General features: G+C 34.9%; 1 protein-coding gene across 24 annotated transcripts in view; it reads left to right on the forward strand.

Moving 5' to 3' along the window:
• Positions 1–22,979, forward strand: part of LOC136852943 (transient receptor potential-gamma protein-like) — a 698,042-nt gene extending 675,063 nt beyond the window's left edge. For 6 of the 24 annotated variants that reach the window (XM_067127959.1, XM_067127960.1, XM_067127964.1 and 3 more), the window contains 4 exons: positions 7,634–7,817; positions 14,612–14,727; positions 15,537–16,307; positions 18,733–22,979. In XM_067127959.1, the coding sequence (XP_066984060.1) occupies positions 7,634–7,817; positions 14,612–14,727; positions 15,537–16,268 (1,032 nt within the window). In that variant the 3' untranslated portion in view covers positions 16,269–16,307; positions 18,733–22,979. Of the gene's footprint in view, positions 1–3,947; positions 4,038–7,633; positions 7,836–14,611; positions 14,728–14,938; positions 14,964–15,536; positions 16,308–18,732 lie in introns of those variants that run through there. The other 18 variants (XM_067127949.1, XM_067127950.1, XM_067127951.1 and 15 more) reach the window with 10 other exon arrangements.
• Positions 22,980–23,967: the final 988 nt, after the last annotated feature.

Raw genomic sequence — 23,967 nt, forward strand, 5'->3', positions numbered from 1 at the left:
ATTTGTATACAGTATGTATGAGTGCATTTGTATATACTTATACATATATAAATGTAAATGGTATACGTTACACATAAACTTAAGGTTGTGATGCTGAGAGAGTTGGAGACAGAGAGATACAGGCAGATAAGGAGAGCAAGAGGGGAAGTACACATCCACATAACACCTGCATAAACTCACATGCATGTGCATGTTGGTATTCATGCCTAGTGCACTCATGACTACTCACATTTACAGCAACATGGACATGCTCATACAACTCATGGTACTGTATTGGCATTTTTCACGTTAAAGAACGGAAAATAACGGTAGAAGATACCATAAATTGTTGCTTTGATTCTGCGTTTTCCTTCTTAGAGAATGAATTGGTGATGCAGAAATATATCAGGTACTGAAACATCAAATGAAATTTCTTCCTGTTAAGGGTTGCAATACAATACCCAGCTGAAGTTGTGCAAAGTGGAAGTTTTGAAACTGCTTTGAGGAGCTGTTGACACGGAGGACAGAAGTAATGAAACAGCAAGTCTTAATTTTTGCAGATGAGTAAGATTGATATTATCAGCTCCTGAGTAGTATTCTAAATTTTCAATATCAGCAGTACAGTACTGTATATGTACATACAGTACATATACGCATGATTAAGAGGACAAGGAAGGATTTATAAGTCTAAATTGTGAGGAATTTGCAAACAAAAGGTTTTATGGAATACGTACATAACAGTATAATGAATTGCACAAGAAAGTTTAATAAAGATAAAGCAAAGGAAACTCTTGAAAAGAAAGGCCGACAATGTTTAAATAAAGTTCGTAGAGTTTCATAAAACAGAATGTTGTGAGAAATGTTAATATTTTGATGCCACCGAGACTTCGGAATCACAGAATAACACGAAGCCGTATTGAACACATAGTAAACAAATTCGTCTTTAGGATTTTAGGTGTAATTGCTAGATACTGTGTCTATAAAGCCACGCTTAAATCTTAAAATGATCAGTTAATAGTGTGCAGTCAGTTTTTTTCCTTTTAACATTCCATGTTAGATCCTGCAGTTTTGTCAAGGAGTACCCTACACTGTTAACTTATGAAACAAACAACTGTACATTTAAGGCAAACAAACTGTGTTTCAGCAGTTCCTTTGCAAGGCCTTTGTTTCAACTTGCCTCAAACTTTGTGTGAGTGTTGGTTTGCTGTAATTTAAACAAGAGGTTTTTGTATTTCTGTGGTGATCAACCTCATGGTTTGTACTCAAGGAAGAAGTGATGAAGGTGGTAAAAATGGAAATTGAATATAACAGTAGATGTTTTTCTTATTTTAGAGTGCAGTACATACAGTACATGTATAATATTTCTAGCAATACTCCTACCATGTATGTACTGTAAATATAGGATGATAAAAGGATTCAACAGTGTTGATTATCATGTAAAGTACTGTTTTTTAATATTTAGTATTGGTTCCTGTGTGAAATGAGAGTGTTGAAAGTATTGTGAACTCTTTTTCTAAAAGTAGTTTTAGAGGTTGAAGCATAATTTGATTAGCTCATTATGGTGTACTAAGTTTGCCTGTTAAAAAACTGATGTACAGTATGTCAGTATTTCTAAATTATATGAAATCCTTATTTCATAAACAAAAATGGGATTTAATATAAGAAAACCATTGAAGAATTATTGTGTATGAATAAGATGATGCTAGTTGTGCATATTTTTGTTTTGCAGTACTGTCTAAACCATTTATTACTACTGCAAAGCAAATATGACTGAGGTTTTGAGTCACATAACATTTTGAAAGGCATAGTAGTTCATATGAGTGATGTGTTGATACTTTGCTATGGACAGGCAACAAACAAGCTGTGAGAATTGGGACTTGTGGTTTTGCATAGTTGAAATATTTTTGTAGACCTTTTTTTATTTGGAATATTTATTTTTTGTTCATGCATTTGTTTTTGTGGGTGAATGTTTTCTGATGCTATTCTGTAGTCCAAAATGATACTTTGATCTGGATATTGTAGGTATTTGGCGAATAAAAAAAGTTATGGTAACCAGCTTTATTACTTAAGAGTGTCTGGGTTTGTGCATAAGTTGGACGATTTTCTTCAGAATTCTTTTGGTAGGAGTTACAGTAGTATTTTGGCACAATACCAACTGGGTGTTTTAGAAATACCCTAAGCTTTATGTATGGTATAAGGCCTATCATTACATTTCTCATGTTTGGATCTTTGAAATTTAATTTGTCATACAGATTAAGTTTATTTTAATTCCTTTTAGAAAGATAGTTAGTCTCGTGAGTACTTTTTATATATGAGTTTCCTTGATGTTTCTTTTTTAATATTTTTTCTGATATATTTTTGTATAGTTCTTATGATTTGCCTTTTAATCTTACTTGAAGTGATTATATTGTTAAGGCTTTTTCACATTTTTCTAGTACAAGTAATTTTCCTTAAATAAATAGGAATTATGCTGTCAATGAAATTATTTGTTATCAGGGTGCCATCTCCAGCTTCTAGCATTCTACTGGAGTCTTCCTTTCTGTGTAAAAGGTTCTTCTTGAAAAAAGTTTTCTGGGAAGTCAGTCATCTTTCCTATTTGTCGTTAGAATGTATCTGGTTTTAACTCCCCTCCATTTTTATTGCCAGCATAGCCCTCCTCATCAAGTTTTTTTTACTTTTCGATGGATTGTCATCTTCCTGCCTAGCTGTCCAACTTCTTGAACTTTACTATGCTCCAGTTTTTATGTCTCTTTTAAAAGAATCCTTTGGTTAGCCTTCTTAGAACAGAAATGGCTCAGTGGTCTTTTATGGTAAATAATTGCTCATCCTAAAACTAAATTCCCCAGCATCCTGTACTTTGAAAGTGGCCTTTAGCCAGTTGGCAGTACCGTACCCTTTTCATTTTCCCGTTCCACTTATTACTTTTGTCATAAGCATCTACTAGATGAGGATGATTGGTCGCCCACTCCCTTGGTTTTAACCTGCAAGAGAAGTTGCACGGAAGAACATTACCATACTCTGTCATTTGTAAACTATGGGTATTTCATTAAATATCTACAAAAGGCAACTGTGGGAATTTAAGGTAATCCCAACTGTAACTTATTAATTTACAGTTGAACGGAATAATTGCTGTTGATCGATATTAGGAGGATTTATGTAACCAGAAGTGAAACTGAAGAGAAAGAAATATTTTACTCTGTTTTCCTCAGGGTTTTGGATGATTGATTTAGTATTTTCAGCATGGAAAAATTATTCAAAAACAACAGTAACACTTATTCTTGTGACTTTTTAACTATGTAAAGGAGGACATATTGTTTATCACATTTTCAAATCCAGTTGTATTCAAGAAAAAATATTTTTTTATATCCTATGATGTATTCAAGAGAAAACGTTTAAAGATTGGTATGAGAGATAACCAAAGGACATTGACCATTGTATTACCCAGCTACTCTTCAGTCAAGGCATTGTAATGTGTTGGAAATTGTGATGACTTATGAGGTTTAATATTAAAGCATCATTACTAAAAAGTTCCTGACAAGGTTTTGTGTCTTTTCACAGCAAGTGTGCCCCTCTTTATTGCAATTGAAAGCTTCTAGTGAAGTATATCTTATATATCTTATATTTTGAAAGCAAGAGCTTCGTATTATGAATTTATCAAAATAAAAATAATGAGTAAAGTCTTGGCCACTTAGTTTTATTTGAACTTCAGCTGGGATTGTATTGTATTTGGCAAACGATCCTTTGGTCAGAAATATACAGTTCAGGTCCCTCCCACCTTTCCAGCGAGAGCTGGTCTCCTAAACATCCAAAATGGAGTATCGAGACTTTAGTTTTCCCCTCGGAATCATTACCATTTCAGTTGGTTCTGTTAAGTCGCATTGTTTTGTTTCCCGTTTGCTTAGTTTGCCATATCCACCTTTCATTTTTGTCCTCATTTTGATTAACCTTACTTCTCTGTACCTCCACAGAATACGTTTACAGCTTTCTCTCCACTTCAGAGAATCATGAGGCTATTTACTCCTCTACATGTTCCTGAATCACAAAAAAGTGAATTTAAGGTAAATTAACAATGGAAAGCACAAACCTCACTTCGCCTCAGTCATGCAGTCATTCAGTCAGCGATTCTCTCTCTCTCTCTCTCTCTCTCTCTCTCTCTCTCTCTCTCTCTCTCTCTCTCTCTCTCTCTCTCTTTTCTCTCTTCTCTCTTTCTTTTTCCATCTCTCTCTCTCTCTCTCTCTCTCTCTCTCTCTCTCTCTCTCTCTCTCTCTCTCTCTCTCTCTCTCTCTCTCTCTTGCTTGCTGAATACTGTCACTATAGGCTCTGACTTACAAAATCATAGACCAGCTTTGCTGAACGAGCCTCTAAGACCTAATAACCTGTTATATTTTCCTGTATATACAGTAGATTAACACACCAATGCTCACAGCACATTGTAATTGAAGGCACTAGAGCAGGCTAGTATAGTTAGAGCAAGTACATTGCTACCCCTCACTTAGTTAACCCCAGAATATCAATTACTCGGTGGCAAACGAACAGCGGCGAGTATGAAGATTCAGTCAAGTTTTTGCAGACCCAGATTTGTTCCTCATGAAATGGTTGGTTTTTATGCATCCATGCAAATTATTTTAAGTTTTTTACACTGTCTTGGAAGCTAAATTAATCACCTGCTGCTGGATCAGACCATTAAGTTTTATGTAGCTTTCATGAAGAACCAATTTGCATTGGGCCAGAAGAGTACAGTGAGTGTCCCTTTTTATGGTCAATGATTATAGTACCAGTGCATTTCTGTTTCACAGCAGATTTTATTTTATTTTACCTTTTTTTTTTGTCATATGATTTTATTTTTTGCATCTGTGATGGATTTTTCACCAGGTAATTGTGTTAAACGTTTTCAAAAGTCGACCGCTACGATTTGAGAAGTTTAACGTTTGAGTTGTTCCTTAATTCACTCAGTACGAGGACTAGTATGCATGTCACACTGAAACCACCAGAGTGAAATAAATAATCTCTCATTTGAAAGATCGAGACGGAGTAGATTCCTAAAATTAGTAGACTCTTCTAGCTCTTAAGATCTTAGAAGCCCTAATGTAGAAAGCTAGAACTATTAGACTAGACTTTATGTGCAAAGTGTAGCCAAGCATAGAGAATTTAGTAGCTTAAATTCATAGTTATAAAAGTTATCTGAAAATGGTAATTGTTCTGTTATTTAGAAACAGTGGGATTCTATCTGCAGAATGTTCACATTTGGGACGGCCATGTCCCAACGTTAAAGTTCGTGCTAACAGGCATTTCTGTAACCCAGACAAAAGTTTTCTTTTTTATTTACGAGTTGACATTGCATGATCTCTGTCTAGCAGTAGTTCTGCTCATGGATTGTATATTAATTTATCTTCATTGAAATGCATTAGGTACTTGAAGTGGCATGCAATTAACTGCTTCTGCGCAAATTAATGGCAAGCTGAAATCTTTTAAAAATAAAGACTCTCGAACAATATTTTTAGGAAAACCGAAGTCTCATGCAGGCAAGCAGTCTGTATGGATATCTTCTAGAGAGAAAGGAGCCAGAACTAAATGAGTTTTTGAATCTGAATGTGAGGATATTTTGAAAGGTAAAATCAGTCATACCATATGTTGGACAATTATGATTACTATACTCTTCCGCAGACAGAATTGTATTTAATTTTCAGTCAGGCTATGGAATTACTGATGCATAATTGTTGACTGCTTGATTCCCCTACAAATGGTGTGACATAGATATTTTATGTTTTAGTACTATCAACGTGTTAGCGATTGTTTTCTAATGATCATACTGCAGAGTTTCTGTGATTTCAGTTCTTGTTCTGAAGTAGCTACTGTACTGTTTTAAAGTTTTATTTTCCCAGGAGAATTATATTTGTTACCTCTTGCTGCCTCTTGGAAACCAGTAGTTGTTGTAACAGATTTGAAAGAGAGAGTGATTGGATTTCATTATACAGAATGGATGGCTGGTATAAATGAACTTAGAAAAATTTTAGTGCCAGTGCTTGTGATATTAGGACCTGAAGTCTTTTAAGAGAACTGTGCGCTTTACAAAGGAATAATTTCATAGTATTTCTAATCTTAGAAGGATCGACTGTTGATCATAGTTTTTTCTAAAATGTGTATAATTTAAATTTTCCTCTGTGGAAGGTATACCGCATTCAGGTGGCCCCTTAAATCCATAACTAAGCACTAAAATTGTTAAATATTACATTTGTGAAATATCAAAAGTTTATTCCTTAACTTTACCCATTATCAAAGAAAGTACTGTGCACATGAAGTAGACTAAACAGTTAAATTTTTTAGGTAATAAAGCTTAACAAAGATCCTAATGAGATGAAAATAGTTTTAAACCATAGTTTTGTTTTATTGTTTAATATCGATAATGGTTTATGTTAATCAAGCTAACACTATTTTCTTACATTGTATAGTAGACTTTATGAAGGGGAAATAGTTAGGTTTAATGACTCTTTTTATTTGTATTATGAGATGCTAGAGTGTTTTATTTATGTTGAAACTCGCGCTTAATTTGAAATATCATGAAAACTTATAATCATCAAGAAGTGGATCCATACGTCGGTGTGCCCTGACACAAAGAAGAGTACTTCACCTGGTGTGTTTAGTCGAGGACAGTATAAACTTTTTATCTACAGTACCATGAGAATTTGTTTAAAATTATGTATAGTACGTATAGACTTGTATTGCAGGCCAAGTGCTGTATAGCCCTTAATATATTAATTCCCTATCCTTTGTAAATATAAAGAAGAATTGATATCTGTTGTTCAAATAAAAGTTTTTGAGGAATTCACCGCAGACGTTATGTAGGGTATGATGTCATATCATATGTCTGGAACTGAAGGGTTGATGAGTGAGGTTTATAGTAGACGTATTTCATTCCACAGAAGTTGTTGATGAGAAGTAATTATATTCAGGCTTTGATGGGTTGCGTAAAGAGTAAAGAGTTTTTCTCTACGAAATGTTTATGATGGCATAACTTGATATTTTTACAGAGCAATACCTCAGCATTTTCTGCATGCAGTCTTGCATGTCCGGTGTAATAAAAAGGAATGGCTTTGGAACAGATGGATGGTGTTTGTTGTTGATGTAAAATTCTGTATTTCATTGTGGGTTGAAACAAATGTTATATATAATCACTGTCAATGATTTGTGTCTTAGATCGTGGTGCAGATCACAAGGTAATGAAAATCAAATGTTTCCTGATTATGATATTTTTTATTGCAGGTAGCAAATCAACATTATCTTTCCTATGATATTACTTGCAAAGCATGCTGTGTACTGTCTTGTGGCTTCCTTGTATTTTCTTACTTATTCTTTCTCCAATGAACAGCACAAGAATGATCTGAGCAGAGCATCCTGAGCTGGGGAAGATTTTTATATTTTTAATTGAGAATATTTTGGCTTATCTTTGCTTTTGGATAGCAGGACTCCCATCTCATACCTTCTAGTTTGTTGAAAGAGCTGTAGTAGCGTATTCTTGCCGGTTCAAAGACGATATAGCTTTTATGCCTCTTCATACCTCGTGGTAGAAGGGATAGTTTCACATGTCCTTTTCTCCATCACATTCAGTCGTTGATAATAAATCATTGGTTTTCCCTCCCTTCACCTCCAAATGCAGAGCATCATGAGGAACCTGGTTCGTCGGTACGTTACCGTAGAGCAGCGGAAGGCTGAGAACCAGGGTGTCACCGAAGATGATGTCAACGAAATCAAGCAAGACATTTCAGCCTTCCGCTGCGAGCTGGTGGAGATTCTCAAGAATTCAGGAATGAACACATCTTCAGCAACAGCCGCAGGTCAAGGTATTCTGCCCCGAGGCAGTAAGTTTCTAGAGTCCTATTTTTCGTCCTCGTGCGATTGAGAGAAAGTGAGAGAGAAAAATGATTGCCTCGGCCTCCATCTGTCACGTGTCACCAAACCAGAGCATTGAAAAAGAAGCAAAAAGTACCTGTGCAGAAGAATACATGACGTGAATCACTAATTCTCATATCCATTGAGGTCTTCATGTAGCGTTAGATTACTCTTAAGTTTTGAGTCAATTTAATGTCCTGCTCTTTTTCTTTTTTCAATTCGTCTGCTTTTCTTTAGCCCATATGATTGCTTTCTGCAAAGAATAGACAAAGCCTAGTATTGTTATATTCACAGACTGATCTTGGGTGATTTCCAGTTCTTCATTACAGATATAATGCTTTAAAGTTGCATTCTGGTACCTCTTCTGTACTTGCTAGATTTGACAACCATATTCGTTACTGTATTGAGCATGCCTATAATTACTGTACAATATATGCCTATTTCAAATATTTTTGTCATTGGAATTTAATGTTGTTGTAAATGATCAGTTTTTATTAGTTTGTGTTCTGTTATTGCGTGAAATTATCACCTTTATATAATATGTATTTGAAGGTACTGTTGGTTAGGTAATGCATGTGTTACAGTACAGTATTAATTACAGTAGTTTTAACTATTGTATTCAAATAAATATTTGCTTTCTTTCAGACATTTAGGTAATTTGTAACATTTCAGTATTAATATTCAAAACTTACTGTTGATGCTTCACATTACTGTACAGTACTTTGCTGGAATGTGTAGGGAGTGGAGTCCTTGGAATTTTTTCAAGAGGAGGATACCATTTTTGGAGTATGCTTTTTCATTTTGAATACAGTAATATCTGTGGAAACAATTAAAAAAAATATTTATGAATCATACTATCTTGCATTTAGTTTAGAGGAAGCTATTTTTTGGATTGTGCTTTTCAATAGTAAACTGTAGAGATCCATACTGAATCCAATTTTCATTTTGAATACAGTACAGTAATATCATTGGAATCAGAATTTTAAAAGTATTTTTTAATTATACTGATTTGCATTTAGTTTAATCATTCTTTTTCAATTCTGAAGTGGTCAAAGGTAAGTGCACTAATTAACCCATAAGTATAACATTGTGACATAAAGAAGAATTGCATTTCACGTATGGTTGAAGCACGCTTAATAATTTTTTTCACATTTTCAAAAGTCATTCATAATGATTACTTAGTAAGAAATTTAAGTAGCTGTTTTATAATATAGCCAATTGCTTCTTAGTGGTTATGATAATAACCAATTATTGAATACATTAGTATTTTGTTTAAGCTAACCGTTATTGAATTGAATGGCATTAATGAAATTTGGTTGGTTGGTACTATCCAGCAAAAGGACACGGAATAAGTGTTGCTGATATGAAAATATTTGTGAACCTAGGTCACTTGGCATTGAGGTGTGACACTTAAGATATTAAGAACAATCAACTTATGAATGACTTTTGAAGCCTAAAGCTTTTTTTGATTTTGGTATCAGATTTCTCAGTTGTTTTAATGTCTGTCAGAATTCTGTGTAAATGGGTTTTTAAGTTATGAAATAATCTTTTTGGCATGAAGTCAGTCAGCCTGAGAGAGAAAGGAAGTTAGACCAAGACAGCAAACTTAATTTCTACAGGGATCTCTCATGAAAGTTCTTCAAAGCATCCTCCTCGAAGGGGGGGTAGTGCCTCATTGCACCTCACGTGCGATGCACTGTACTGTAGGCATTACTTTAGGTTCTTTGTAATGTCCCTTTGGCCCCTAGCTGCAACCCCTTTCATTCCTTTTACCGCACCTCCTTTCACATTCTTCCTCCATCTTACTTTCCACTCTCTTCTAACAGCTGTTTCATAATGCAACTGCGAGGTTTTCCTCCTGTTACACCTTTGTAACCTTTTACTCTCAATTTTCCTTTCATCGCTGAATGACCTCATAGGTCCCAGCGCTGGGCCGTCGGCCTACTTTGCACACTGTATTCTGTTTTAGTCTTCAAAGCATCCTGAAGATGGACTTTCCTAAAATCATCTGAACACATGCAGTCTGACATGAACCTCCTTAGGTTTGCTGTTAAAATGGAATATGCGTAGGTGACAAACAGCAAACCTGGTGACCATGTTTGTTTATGTTCTTCAGATGGGGAAATGAAGAGAGTGCTTCACCCACCTTAAGGTACATAGATAGTCTATTTAGCAGACCCAGGTTGATAAGCTACCACTCTAGACAGTTGTATTTAAGCTTTTTCTAACAGTAAGGATAGAAGTTTATTAACCAGTGGGCTAAAGAAATAATAGAGAAATTTATTACATTTCTAGTACCAGATAATGTTTTGAAACAACCACTAAATGGCATACTTTTACATAAGTTCATTTTTAGTTTTCTGTAAAAGAAAACTATTGTGCCGGCTTTGTCTGTCCTTCCTCACTTTTTTCTGTCCTCACTTTTTCTGTCCACCCTTAGCTCTTAAAAAATACTGAGGCTAGAGGAGTGGAAATTGATATGTTGATCATCCATCCTCCAATCGTCAAACATACCAAATTGCAGCCCTCTAGCCTCAGTAGTTTTTGTTTTAAGGTTAAAGTTAGCCATAATTGTGCTTCTGGCAACGATACAGGACAGGCCACCACCAGGCCGTGGTTAAAGTTTCACGAGCCGCAGCTCATACAGCATTATACCGAGACTACCAAAAGATAGACCTATTTTCAGTGGCCTTGATTATACGCCGTAGCAGCTGTACAGAAAACTCGATTGCTCCGAAGAAACTTCGGCACATGTTTTACTTGTTTTTATTGTTAGCAAGTAGTTAGCTGCTAAGAATTTCACTGTTTTCATATACATTACATATTCTGCACAGTTACTAATTTCTTCCCTTTTTTTGCCTGGTATGCCATACTCTTCTATATGGTAATGAGTCTTGGATGTACGGATATGTATGCACTTAGAGTGTATGGTTGATTTGTTCTGAAATGAAAGGTTCAATTTTGTTTCATTTTATGTTTCTTCAGACATTGATTTGCTTCCACAGTGATATTCATTGCATTAGTTTTCACAGAATTTGTTTTTCAAGAATTTTTTTACTTTAGAGAGTACCTCATCTGTTGTTGTCTATAATTATTATATCTTACATCTCAGAAGTTTAAGATTGATTTATCATTAATCTCAAATTATTTTGAAAATTAGTTTTACCCTCTAACATTTTGGCATGTTGGGCATAGTATCAATGGGAAGCTGCCATACGAAGTTTTCTTGTGGAAAGGGTATTGCTTAAATAATAGATAATAAGACTTTTCCCTCATAAATCTTGACATTTCATCAAACTGTGCCACCATTTTATGTATAGTATTACATAGCCTTTTGTGGTTTACAGTTTATGTAACATTTCAAGATCCTGGTACTCGAAAAGTATTTTGAGAAATTGTGATGAAAAGACACATATTTCTGTATCTGCTTCTCTTAATGTTTTCTATAATTTTGGAAGAGTTCTTCATGCTGTAATGTTTCCTGTTTATGCAACTTGCATGGCATCAAGAGAAAAAGAAACAGAAAAGCATCCATGCCATTGCTACTCTGCCCTTAGCAGACGGAAACCTAAAACAGGCAGCCCCTTTTATAATAAAAATCTAGGGACTTTTCTCCTGCCGAGGTAAGTAGATCTACATTTGTAAGTCAGATGATATTTATTCCAAGAGTACTTGGATGTCTGGATCTGCACAGTACTCAGTGGGATAACAGGACAAATTTAGATCAACTTTTTTAGTGATTGGGTAAAAGAAACATGTTACCAAAGTTACAGTTAAGATTGGAATAAAGCAGGGGTTCAACAACTAGACCCCATTTAAGTGTTTGTTTTTGTTGGTGAAATTTTCATAATCATGAACCTTTACAGTACTTCTCTGAGTACTGCAGATGAGTTTGGGTTTGAATGGTATGGTGTCAGAGAGAGTCCAGTGAGTGTTCATATGAAAGTTGTGAGGGATTATAGTTGTCAAGGTGTACGTAGAAGTTTGGTGGCTTGGTGACACTTCCTTCATCTTGTGTAAGTTTTCCCAACTTTCTTCCCCTTTTGCCTATCTTTAGAATAGGTGCTGGAGACCACAAGAACAAGGGTGCATTAGGCCTAATTTGTGTGATTTTATTTTGAATTGAATTAACAAAAATAATGTATTGTTTTAAGTAACTAAGATCTTAGAAAATAAGTTGAAAGATTGGAAAATTGAGTAGACAGTCTATATTATTATAAGATACTTTGCAATGCATCCTTGTTGGTTTTCTCCACAGTGTTAAGGAAAAAGACAATCATAGATTTAGAATGTTCACCTGCTTGTCAAAAATTGCTCGAAAAATGTCTTTACCGTCGTCATGTGGCAATCTTGATGTACAACACTCACCACAGAACAACAATTTCAATATCTCCAAATAATGCAGTTGAATAATAGTATAAATAATGTAAATAAATTTGCTTGGCAGTTACAATTTGTGAGAAAAGACATCCAAAGAAACATTTATCAACCACACTTGAATATTGTCATGAAAGCAGAAATGTGAAGGAAGATGAAAAGTATAAGAGTTTTGAATATGAGAATGATGAAGGAATTCTCGTGACTCTTGTTTGCATCTTGGCTGTGAAAGTCAAGTTAGAGGTTATATGTCCAAAGGGAAGAACTTGCAATGTAACTACATGATAAAAAAACTGCTTTCTCATCTCCAGTTGCTTGCATTCACTTCTTTTGTGGCCCCCATTTAGCATTGCAGATCTATGGTTAGTAATTTGAGTACTGCTGTAGATGCTGAATCTACTGGGTATCAGTGCCTGTCAACTCCACACTGAAAATTCAGCTGATAACTAAAGAATAATTGTAGTGAAATAAAACAATAAAGTGGGTTTAGTTGAAAAAACCTTATGGAGAATGATAGATCCACTTCCCAAAAGACATGCCATTGCACAAATCGAAAAAAAAAATCAGTTAGAAGAGATTTTTAAGCTTATGTGTTGTATGTTCTCAAGAAATGTGGAGGAACAGGGTTGTAAGAAGAAAAATGGATTAAATGGCATTAGTTTAACACTCCATGGATTGGTGAGGTGAGAAAGTATGGTTCTGAATTGTAAGCTAAAAGTCTTGGGATTAATAAGCAAGTTCAAAATGAATCTTTAACACTGTATTTTCTCTAAAGAATTTAGACATGGCTGTGAGTTTATCCATGAGTTTATAAAGCAGAATGAAAATTTAATATGACAACTTGGGAGTGTTGTTTATTACTTTAAAAGTGCAACATTTGACCAGTACAGGGTTAGAACATTTGGAGAAAATGTAACAAAATATATTCATACATCGTGGCCCAACACTGTACTGCAAGAATTCGCTAGCTTTTATTATATACCAAGCAACGTATATGTACAGTAATTATCATGCATGCTGATAGCAGACTAATCATAGCATACATTGAAAATTAGTGATATTGCAAATGACAGAAATTCTCAAGAAAAACTGCTGGAGCCACAGAAATATAGACATGTGAGTGCCAAATGTAACTGCCAATTTTCTCAAACTAAAAAGTTTCCGTAAATAATTTCTTTGAAATGCATCACAGTTTACACTTGGAGTAATTTAGAGTTACATAATTATAGAATATAAATAATCAGCTAGAATTGTAGTGTATCATTATACTTAAAGAATAAATCAGAATTTCTTCCAGAGCAACATTTTCATCATTGCAAGCCCCTCATTAGAATACCATTTCCTGGTGTACCCATAGTAATTCAGTTTAGCTATGTCTGTACCTAAGTGAATTAGGCCATACTATTTTGGCTATGATAATAGGCCTCACACTGTTGATTTCTTCTTCAATGAGATCCAGTGCTGAAGTTTTTTAAAGTCATCTTGTCAGAGTAATTACAAATTTAATTTGTAACTGAAATTATCAAGCATTGATCACCATGATCAGTAGAAAACTCCACTCTATTGCCGTCATGGTTGTAATTCTTATCATTGGCAGCGTGAATTATCAGCTTAAATCATAAGTGTTTTATGCTTGGCCTAAAATTTCGTTGATGATTCAAATCCAACTTTAAAGCACTCACGCCCTTGGGCAGCCCCTTTTGTGATACTGACCCTTCCCTTGATAGTTTTGTCAATTCATTTTGATGTGATAAAATACCTGCCTGACAGTATTAGTCACCCTTTGTACCAGTAGTCATCATCAGCACTACATATCTCATTCCTTTCTCCCTATTCAATATGTATTCTCCAATTGTTTTCCTGTTTGGTGTGGAGTAGGATCAATTACATTGATTAATGTTACTAATAAAAATTAAATGACTTGGTTTACTTAGGTGTAAGTCGACCAAGGGAAATGTAATTATTCAGTGTACATCAGCATTTGTTAATTGTACTGTTGGCTGTTGTGAAAATAATTCATTTCATCAGTTGCTTTTACTGGCATTGAAAGACAAAACGAGTTTACAGAAATTCTAAATTTCCTTGGCCATTGAAGCAGATAAGTTTCTAGTATGTATCTCATATTTTCATAAGAACAAAAGAGATGAAGAATTAGCGCAATATAAGCTATTCATTAAGTACTCTTACATAAACTTACAAAATTTTAATCCCAAATCAATTTAAACGCAGTAATCGTTTTCATTTTGCTAAATGATCCTATTCTTACTTGAATTATGTTATTGAAGGTGTTTTGATCCATTACAGTATCTAAGGATCTCGGACCTGAATGGCATTTGTCTAACCTTGTCTTTGGACCATATCACCTCAGGTACCGGAGGAAAGAAGAACCGTCAGAAGGAGAGGCGGCTCATGAAGGGATTCAACCTTGGTGTCAACTCCCTGGCACCCCACTTCACCGCAACTGTCCTTCCTGCCACAACAGAGGTAAGGATGATGAGAGGATGGCAACGATAAAATTAGGCTCTCTAAAGAATGAAAGAAGGTTTATGACATAGTGATCTTTTATGTTATAAAAAGGTTCAAAAGCATCAGCTAAAGATAATAGAGAAATATTTTTACTATTGATTTATTATCAATATAGCATAGCTCCCCTGTTAACAACTACTAAATCATTCCAAACACAATTTCCTTTCAGAATAACCACCTCACATATTAAGATTGTAAGTAATTCTGAATTTCCCAATCTAAAATCAACTTGGTTCCCATATTCAGTGTTTTCTATCTTCCCATCAAAACCGTCGATATACTTCCCCAAGCATATATATATATTTATAAATAAATATATTCATTGTTGGTCCCCCAATTTGCAGCTATGGTGCTGAAATGTTTGTGTAAAGTGTCCACTGTCTTCAGTTTGGGCAGGTGGGCCTTAATATTGTTGTCCTGTTACACTCAAGTAGTTGATATTTATTTGCTGCTGCTGCTACCTTGCCACTTGTACTTTTTCCCTGTCTCCCACTCCATAACCACCACCCTTCTGCAGCAGACATCTAACCTCCCAATGTTTCTTCAGTCTCTTCCCAGAAAAAGTTATACTGACAATTTTTTATTCCCTTATTGTGAAATAAACATAAGTGATGGAAATAATCATGTTTACTCTCTTTGACAGAGCAAAATTTGGTCATGAGAAATTCATATGTAACAAAAAGAAATGGGAGAGTTCTCCCTCCACCCCAGCAGTGATGGTTGCATGATGGCTTACAGATAAATATCCCTTTTCGTGGTCTCTACAGGTTGCCGAGGCCGCCGCAGTAAAGAGGTCACCTCAAAACAAACTAGCGCGTTTGGCCAGGCTGGCAGAAGCAAGACTTGGACGCCCTACCAACAAGAAGCGTTGGGGTACACTCGTCGAGGCAGCAAAGACTGCCAATGTAAAAAAATTATTATCCAGGTCTCATTCAGATGAATCCCTCTCCTCTGATCCTGGCAATGAAATCACCGGGGACTCAGAGGATGCCCACGGTGGGTGTGGCACCCCAACTCCCTTACAGAATCTTCCTCCCAGTATCCTTAGAAACCCCGATGGTTCATCTGAAGGAAGCCGAAGGGAACGTGGTAACTTGGAGGTCAGTGGGACAATGCATTTGGATGCAGCAGCCCTGGTCAGCCAGCAGGATCCAGTCAAAAGACCTCCCAAGAATTCTGTTAGCTTTGACCAGTCTGCGGTTGGAGGCGTCAGCAGCAGTAGTCCTTCTCACTCATCTGCTGAAACTGAACCCCCACCTCCATATTCCCCTTGGCCGCGTCCTCCAGCGTCCACCACGGCCACCACTGTTACAGAACCTACTACGACGACTGCTACATCGCCATCGTCAGGGGGAAGTGGGTCTTTACCTCCAATGGCAATTAGTGAGTCTTCAGAGCCTTTGGTGGACAGTGGAAGGCCAGCAAATGGTTTAGTTCAAGCACCTTGTCTGCCTGGCATCCAGCCAGTCAACCGACATATGACTGCTGGTTGGCTTTGATTGTTACTACTTAACACATACCATCGCCTTCGTATAAAAGCAAGTCTCTTGACAGATTTTTTTGTAATGTAATGAAGTCTCCGTAGTGATTTTTTTATAGTAACATTAGTACCACTTTCTTATTGTTTTACAAGTAATCATTACTAGTAAAATTATAGCAATATCTTCTTGAATGACTGGCCAGAGCAGATGTTGGTATTTGAATGTACGATTAGTTCTGATAGGCAAGCTGTGTTTATGTTATCCTGTAACCTGAAGCTCAAGTTATAATCACTTATCACAGTCATATTATGATTAGGTTTAAAATTATGCTTAATAGTATTTACAAAATCTGAGTAATTAAGGAAATTATGCAGTCATTGCAGGGTACATAAGATAGCATATTTCATTTGCTGGTCATGAGTTGAAGGGGGAAGTAACTACATTATATAATCTATGTTTTCATGTTACTGGAAAATTGCCATAACTTTTAATAGATCAGAATGATATTTTTAGAATAAAAATATATTTAAAACATGAACAAAGTCAGCTGTATACATCTGTTTTATGGTAATTGCAAAATCATTGTAAATTAAATATAGTGAAGATATTGTTTTCACTGACATGGAATTGAACAGTAAAAACAAAATAGGTGCAGTACCTGCTTCTTTGCATACTTATCTTGTAATTTGCTTCTTCAAATGTGTGATTTCTGAATAAGATTGCTGATAATCTTGACACAGAACAGACAATACATTTCACAGATGTTATTTACCATCATATCAATAAATGCAATACCGAGCTATTAACCTTTGTGGTGCGTACAAGAAACATTACTTCGTCCACCGTGCACTGTTGTACAAGCACAGTGCAGTGATTTAGAAATATTAGCACTTATTCATTTTACTTTGTATCATTCATGCATGACTTTATACTCAGAATACTGGTATTCAGGAAGATATTGTATGTGGAGACTGTTATACTAGTTCCTATTTATTTTGATGATAGAGTAGCAGTATGTTTGTTAGCACTTTTATACAAACTTGTTTTACATAAGGTGCATGAAATCTCTTGATAGGTGCTGACCAAGTACTGAAGTTTCACCGAGTTAAATTAGAAATCTCTCTCTCTCTCTCTCTCTCTCTCTCTCTCTCTCTCTCTCTCTCTCTCTCTCTCTCTCTCTCTCTTATAACCTGAGATGACGTCAGTTAAATACCCTTGTAATATGCTAGTGATTCAGTATACCTGGTATTTTTGGGATTACTGTAATCATATTAATTTCACCTTTAAAAAAAAACTAAAATGTCCCTTGGTTTGTTGAATCGTTTTTCATGTTTAATTTGATTATATTCTTTACAGTATTACTATCAACAGTATGAGGAAGATGTTCCTTGTCAAAGCATTTGTAGGGAATAGTACATAGCAAGTTGATTTCCTCCTTTGAATATTACTGCTTATGCCTCACGTACTGTGTGCAGCATATTCGCCATTAACATTTTTACATTGGATTTTCCTTCCACAGGGTCAGACAAAATGAGTTTTCACATTAAGTTTCCTGTCTTGTATACTCCGCTTTATTTCCCATCTCTGACCTTCTTCTATGTCAGTTTCCAAGACTTCTGGCCATCTCATTGGTCTTCATCATGGTGCTTCGTGTACTCATTGCAGAGAGAATTTTTTGACTCAGTGTACATACCTTCTGTACAGACACAAGGCTGAGTTGATACCTTGTTGACCTGTTGTAATAAATTAGTATAACATGACAGCTGAATCACATTTCTTGACTCTCATAGGGCTTACTTGCGGTAACTGCTCTCAAGTGGGAGGTGAAGATTAGAGCAAGGTAAAGTTAAGTAGCTCAACCAGGTAGGAAGAAACCAAAGGAGATTGATTAAATGTGAAGTCAGTCAGGTCACCGTAATCTCATTCTTCGTAACCTAAGACAGGAAAGGGAGATGTAAATTTTGGGTAGTTATGCTACAAAGAACCCGTCGAAAAGGGACTAAACAAAATGGTAAGCTGTTGCACAGATACCCATGTTTGTATATGAGAATGCAACATGTATATAGTATTTACATCTCTGTGTAATTGGTGTTTGTTGCATTAAAGGGTTCAAGAATTGAATATTTCTTCTAGCTGAAACTTTGAAGTTCCAATAGCACCATTATCATACAGTTTTATGTTTGTGGGGTTTTTATGTGTAGTGATTATCTACACTTAAATTTGTAAATTGTTCATAAAAATAAATTGATTCAATTAGCTTTTATTACAGGTATACAGTACATGAAACCTATTACAAAGCAGCAATTGTTAATGGTACTTTATGCCGGTCAGTTGTTAGTTTTGCATTATATAGATTCTATATATGTTTGATTATTCAGTGAAAGTTTCAACATTATATGAATGACTCATTTAGTGCTATTATATAAGATGAATAATGTTGTATATAATTTTTTGCTTTATTAATAATTTTTTCTATTTTCAGATTCAAGTTTTTAATGCACCAACTCGACTCTTCATCAGTTTCATCTGTATATGGATTCAAATATCACCTCTGCACCCATAATATTAGTGGTCTGGCATGTGACTATGACCCTTGAAGGCTAGCTCAGTAGAGTCTGTGTTTTTCCAAGCTGTTTGTAATATTGAAATAAATAGGAAAATGGACCCTGTGCTGGCTTAGCTTAAGGATCACAGTTCCATTTCTGATCCCTGTATTTTCTCATCCAATTTGTAAATAAGAGAGTGCTAAGGGAAGTAATGGAAGCATTCCCACTTGTTTGTAAAATAATGAGATTTTTAAAAAAAAAGATTTGACCAAAAAAGGTACATTTCTATACTGTTGTGATAGAACCCAATATTAATAATGTCTATCCCTCCCTCATTGTAATTTGAGTCTTAGGATACCATTTTTAGGAAGAAGAAAGAGTGGTTTTATATACACAATACTTATATATATATGAAGTTGTTGTTGACCCTGAACATTTTAATCATTTTGTGAAGGAAACCATTTTCTTGTTTGGGATACTTTGTAGGTTTCTGAAATCCTGACTTTGATCATGGTTCCTGAGGTTACTAAAGTTGACCTAAAGCACGCATTGGTTTTTGACCCCAGTGCTTTAGAATAAGTGACAGTTATCTAAACAAGTGCTTGCAGGAGCTGAATGACCCAGTCAGCCCTGAATTCTACAAAACTGCTCAAGATCGCACACATATACTCTTAAGTGGCATATAAGTATGTACAGTGGGCCTCATCTCAGTTAAGTGCTTATAAGACCTTTGTCGTTCTTTGAAGTTAATTGATGGTAATACTAAATGTATCGAGAAATACGGATTATCCGTAAACACGGGTTGAACTTTAGAAAGAAAATTACATTTTGATGCTTTTATATAGAACTTAGCTTCAGTTTCATACATAGTAGGTGAGTGGGAAAAGTGCACAAAATATGCTTTGGCTTCTAATATTCACCGTTTTCTGTATCCTGGTCCTTAAGTGCAGTTGGTGCTAAATACTCTCTGTAAGTTGTTCGTCGCCAAAAGAAGTAAATGAAGGTATTCTGACTTCATTTGTTTTAGTGCTGTAGTAGAAATTAGAAACTGTTACAGTCTACATTCATTTGACTGATTGCATTGTTTTTGTCATGACGTACATCATGAAAGACATTTCATATGGAATTACCAGTTAAAGTGTTTTTTGTATAGTTTGTGTAATGTTGATAAGTTGTTTTATCCTCTCTTCATTTGATGTTATACTAAGACTTGTTGTAAGATAACATCACTGTCTTTTGGGGTATGATACTCATTCTTATCAGCCAAAGTAGGTTTGAATTGTATATATATTTATATATAGGTACCATATATATGTGTGTGTACAGTATATACACATTACAGTATACTTATGTATATTTATATGTATGTAAAAATCTGCTGTTTTTGTATGAATTCATTTTTCAGTCATTCATTTCTTATGAAGAGGGCTTCGAACATCCCTATTGGGGAGACAGGGGAGTCCCTCGCCCTCTTCGGAGAGCATGAGTTGGTTTGATAAGTGAGAGAAGAATCATTCTCGTACATCTGTCACATCAGTATTATAGTTATGGATTATCACAAGACTTCCATCTGTTGTACTGTATTATCTTTCACATGTTGTAAGATTCCTTAATCCATTTTTAATTGATGAGGAGTCCTTATTGGGAAGGTACATTCAAGTGTATTCAGATTTTGTATAATGACAAAAAAAAAAAGATCTATTTCCTGTGGCTAGTTTCAGGACGTTTTCAGTTGCAACGCTGTATTAGTAGGAGAATGTCTGGATGATTTTTCCAAGTCACATGGAAAGGTATATTGGAAATTTCATTAAAAGAAACCTGGGATCTTTTTAGTCTAGATGCACACAACTGAAGAAAAACTATAGTTTGTTTACAGTATCTTACTGTAACTTATATGTATGCCTTCCAGTTTTGTGGAATGGAAAGAAATGACATTGCTTAGGAAGAATTGAAGGAAACAAGTTGTAGATATCTTCCATTACGTGTAAGGGAGAGGGAGTCATTCTTGTAGACATAGTCAGTGGTGCCTGATTCCAGGGCATATTTTATAAAGAAAGTAACCTTTCATGAAAGGAATTATTTGATTTTGCCAAATTGTTGCCATAATTATTAGCCAAATAAATTGTCATGAAAAATTGATAGTACTGTATTCTTATAAATTTTAGAATGCAAAGGTCCCAATTCAACTTCCATAGTATTCTAGTTTTTCCAGACTTAATTAAGTCGATACAAACTATTATATTGTAGGATCCTATTGCTGAACTTTATACAAACAGATGAAAAATAATAAAATAGCCTTATTATTGTTAAAATGGTTCAAATTCCTCTGGTCCTTCTACTGAACTCTGGTCTTCATCGACAGCGTGTACATAATGCATGAACTGTGTTGTAAATATTGGTTTTCGTATCTCTTTTAGCAACGAACACTTTGTAACGTATTGAGGCAGAACCTAGTTTCAATCCTTCTATAGTATTAATAATGTAATTTCTGTTGCTTATATCCAGATATATATATAATGCATATATATATACATGAAATAAATATTGCCTTTTTTGTACCCAAGTATTGGTCTGGATACGGTTATCGTTTATCAGTAAATGAAAATAAAGGTGGATAATTCATGTTATATTCAATGTGCGGATGAGACAGTTAAACAGGACAGTCAAACACATTTCAGATGTAAATATGCCTTTGGACTTTTAGGGTTTTATAATTTTGTTACTTCAGATAGTGTCGTAGTTTCCAGGATTCGTTTGAGTTACATTTCAAATGTTTTGTAGAATATTGGTCAGGTGAAGAAAACTATTTATGTTAGTGATATGCATAAAGCAGCTTAAGTTAGTATCTGCTCCTTGTACTGTAATGTGTATCAAACAGTTGCGTTTCATGCAAGTAACAGCTATGAGAAACTGGACCATATTGAAGCAACAGGTTGATGGAACCATTTCTATAATCTACTGTACAAATCTTTTCTGAATGAGAAGACAAATCACTGAGTAGAGTGGAATGAATAATGGGAAATAACTCCAGCTATGCTGTCTTTTCTCTTTTGAAATTTATCAAAGAATGTACAAATATATAGTAAATCATTATGATATAGTTCCATACAACTTCTATTGAAGATAAACTTATTGGTCAGGTTACATTAACTTTATAAATAAAAGACAACTTTCAAGAATTTGTCATCTATGATTTGGGTAATTTAGGTGTACAGTATCTACTCAGTTGCAATTGATTTACAGTATTCATCTCCATTATTGTTTATTGGCTTTGAAAGTCTTGAAAATTTATATTTATCTTGTGGATATAGATTCATCTTTTACGTCATCTAATTTTACAGTGGAGAATCTATGAGTGGCTTCTTGGTGTAACTTATTTTATTCTTGAAAGAATATTTTGTAGAAACTTGATAAGCAATTTAAAGTAAATGACTTGAGGTCTGAGAAGTCTTGTATAACTTTGTACATTTTGTGAAATAATGTAATACCCTGCATTCATATCTCATTTATTATCTTTTCCTGTTTAAGGTTAAACTGCAGACTCAGTCTAAACCAAGATATTCAACAGAAGTCTTTATGAAAAGTTGGAATTTCCACATATCTCTGAAATAAACAGATGCTCAAATCATTCCACCCAAGGTTTCCAACTTCTTAAGGTGCTGGTACCACAGTTTATTTGGTGATTCAAGGCCAGAAAGACTTATATTTTCCCAGTTTCCTGCTTACTTGCAGATGAAGAAATGCAATACAGATATATAGTTTTCATGAGATGAATTTTCAAGTAAGTCAATGACCATTCTTTATTTTTTCCTCAAATTTTTCCTTCCTTTAATCTTTTAGCCTTTATTTTGAATACTTCTTTATTTGTTTTTTTTAAAGGAATCATCTAATCTAGTCATTTTGGAAGCTGTGTTTTATGATTTTTATTTATGATTCAGTTCATGTCCAGGGGATCTTGCTATCCATGGAGTAAACATAGATTTAGTCCAAGGACAGCATTGTGTTTACTGCGTGTGTATCTGTGGATGAGCGTGTGCATGTGGGTGTGTGTGGACATGAGTGGATGTTTGTGATAATGAAACGTGTTTTTGTTGGAGTTTTATGGATTATTGTTGCTATAGATTACCAGTAGATTGTATACGACCAGACACGGACAAATTAATAAATGGAAGGACAGGAAAAAGACATGTCTCAATACCCTACATGATTTATGCCACCCTGCTAGCAGTCTTCAAGAAATTAAGTGAATATATCATTCGACGAAAAGTCCAATTTCAAAATAGTTTTCCTGTACTGTAATGCAAACATGGAAATACTGTATCATTTTTCATGGTTGGCATTTATATAAGAAGACTAATTCATTTCTTTTTTTTTTTTTGTGTGTTCATTTAGGTCATCATATCCCTTTGACGTGGGAATGCCAGTCTATTATAAAGATACCAAAGATGGCAGGATGGATGCAGTAGTCAGTCTTTGACCAAAAGCCCTAAGACCTCGAAATAGGAAGTTAATCCTGGACCGTTAAAGAAGTTTGTATTAAAAGTTCACTGTATTAAGACTGGAGGAACCTTCATAGCTTCTAGGAAAGCTTTTGTAGCTTTAATCTTGAGAAAATTTCATCATAAAAAGATAATCTTTTGTTGAATTTCATAAAGCATTATGGAAAGCAGGCCTTAGAAGATGTGTACCTTGAAACAAGTACTAATCAACATTTTAAATGTTGCCCAGGAAGGATACCATATGAGTTCAGCCCCATTAGTGATGTCTAAATAACTAAAGGAATGTAAAGCCAAGAAGGAATACTGCATGTGAAATGAAGTATAAAGGAGGCTGTTGCCAATAGCGAATTAATTTATCATAGCCTCTCCCTGCTCTTACTGCAAGTAAGAGGATGCCTGACTACGTAAATGCCAAAGTTAAGGGCTTTATAGAAAAAAGGTTACAAGTAAGGAAGAGGAAAAATTTATGAAAATGAAGACGAACTCATTGGTAAAGATTGCAAGTCATAGAACATGCAAGTTGCAAGTAGGTAACAAACAAATCCATTGCAGGAAAGAGAATGCAAGATTGGATTACATTTGATGAGTTGGGAAAGACAATTGCAAAAGGGATGCCTTTGCTTCATCAAGGTTTATTATGGGTGCCAAAAATATAAAAAACATGAATTTTCA

This window comes from Macrobrachium rosenbergii, chromosome 26 (assembly GCF_040412425.1).
Source record: "Macrobrachium rosenbergii isolate ZJJX-2024 chromosome 26, ASM4041242v1, whole genome shotgun sequence".
Taxonomy (NCBI): domain Eukaryota; kingdom Metazoa; phylum Arthropoda; class Malacostraca; order Decapoda; family Palaemonidae; genus Macrobrachium; species Macrobrachium rosenbergii.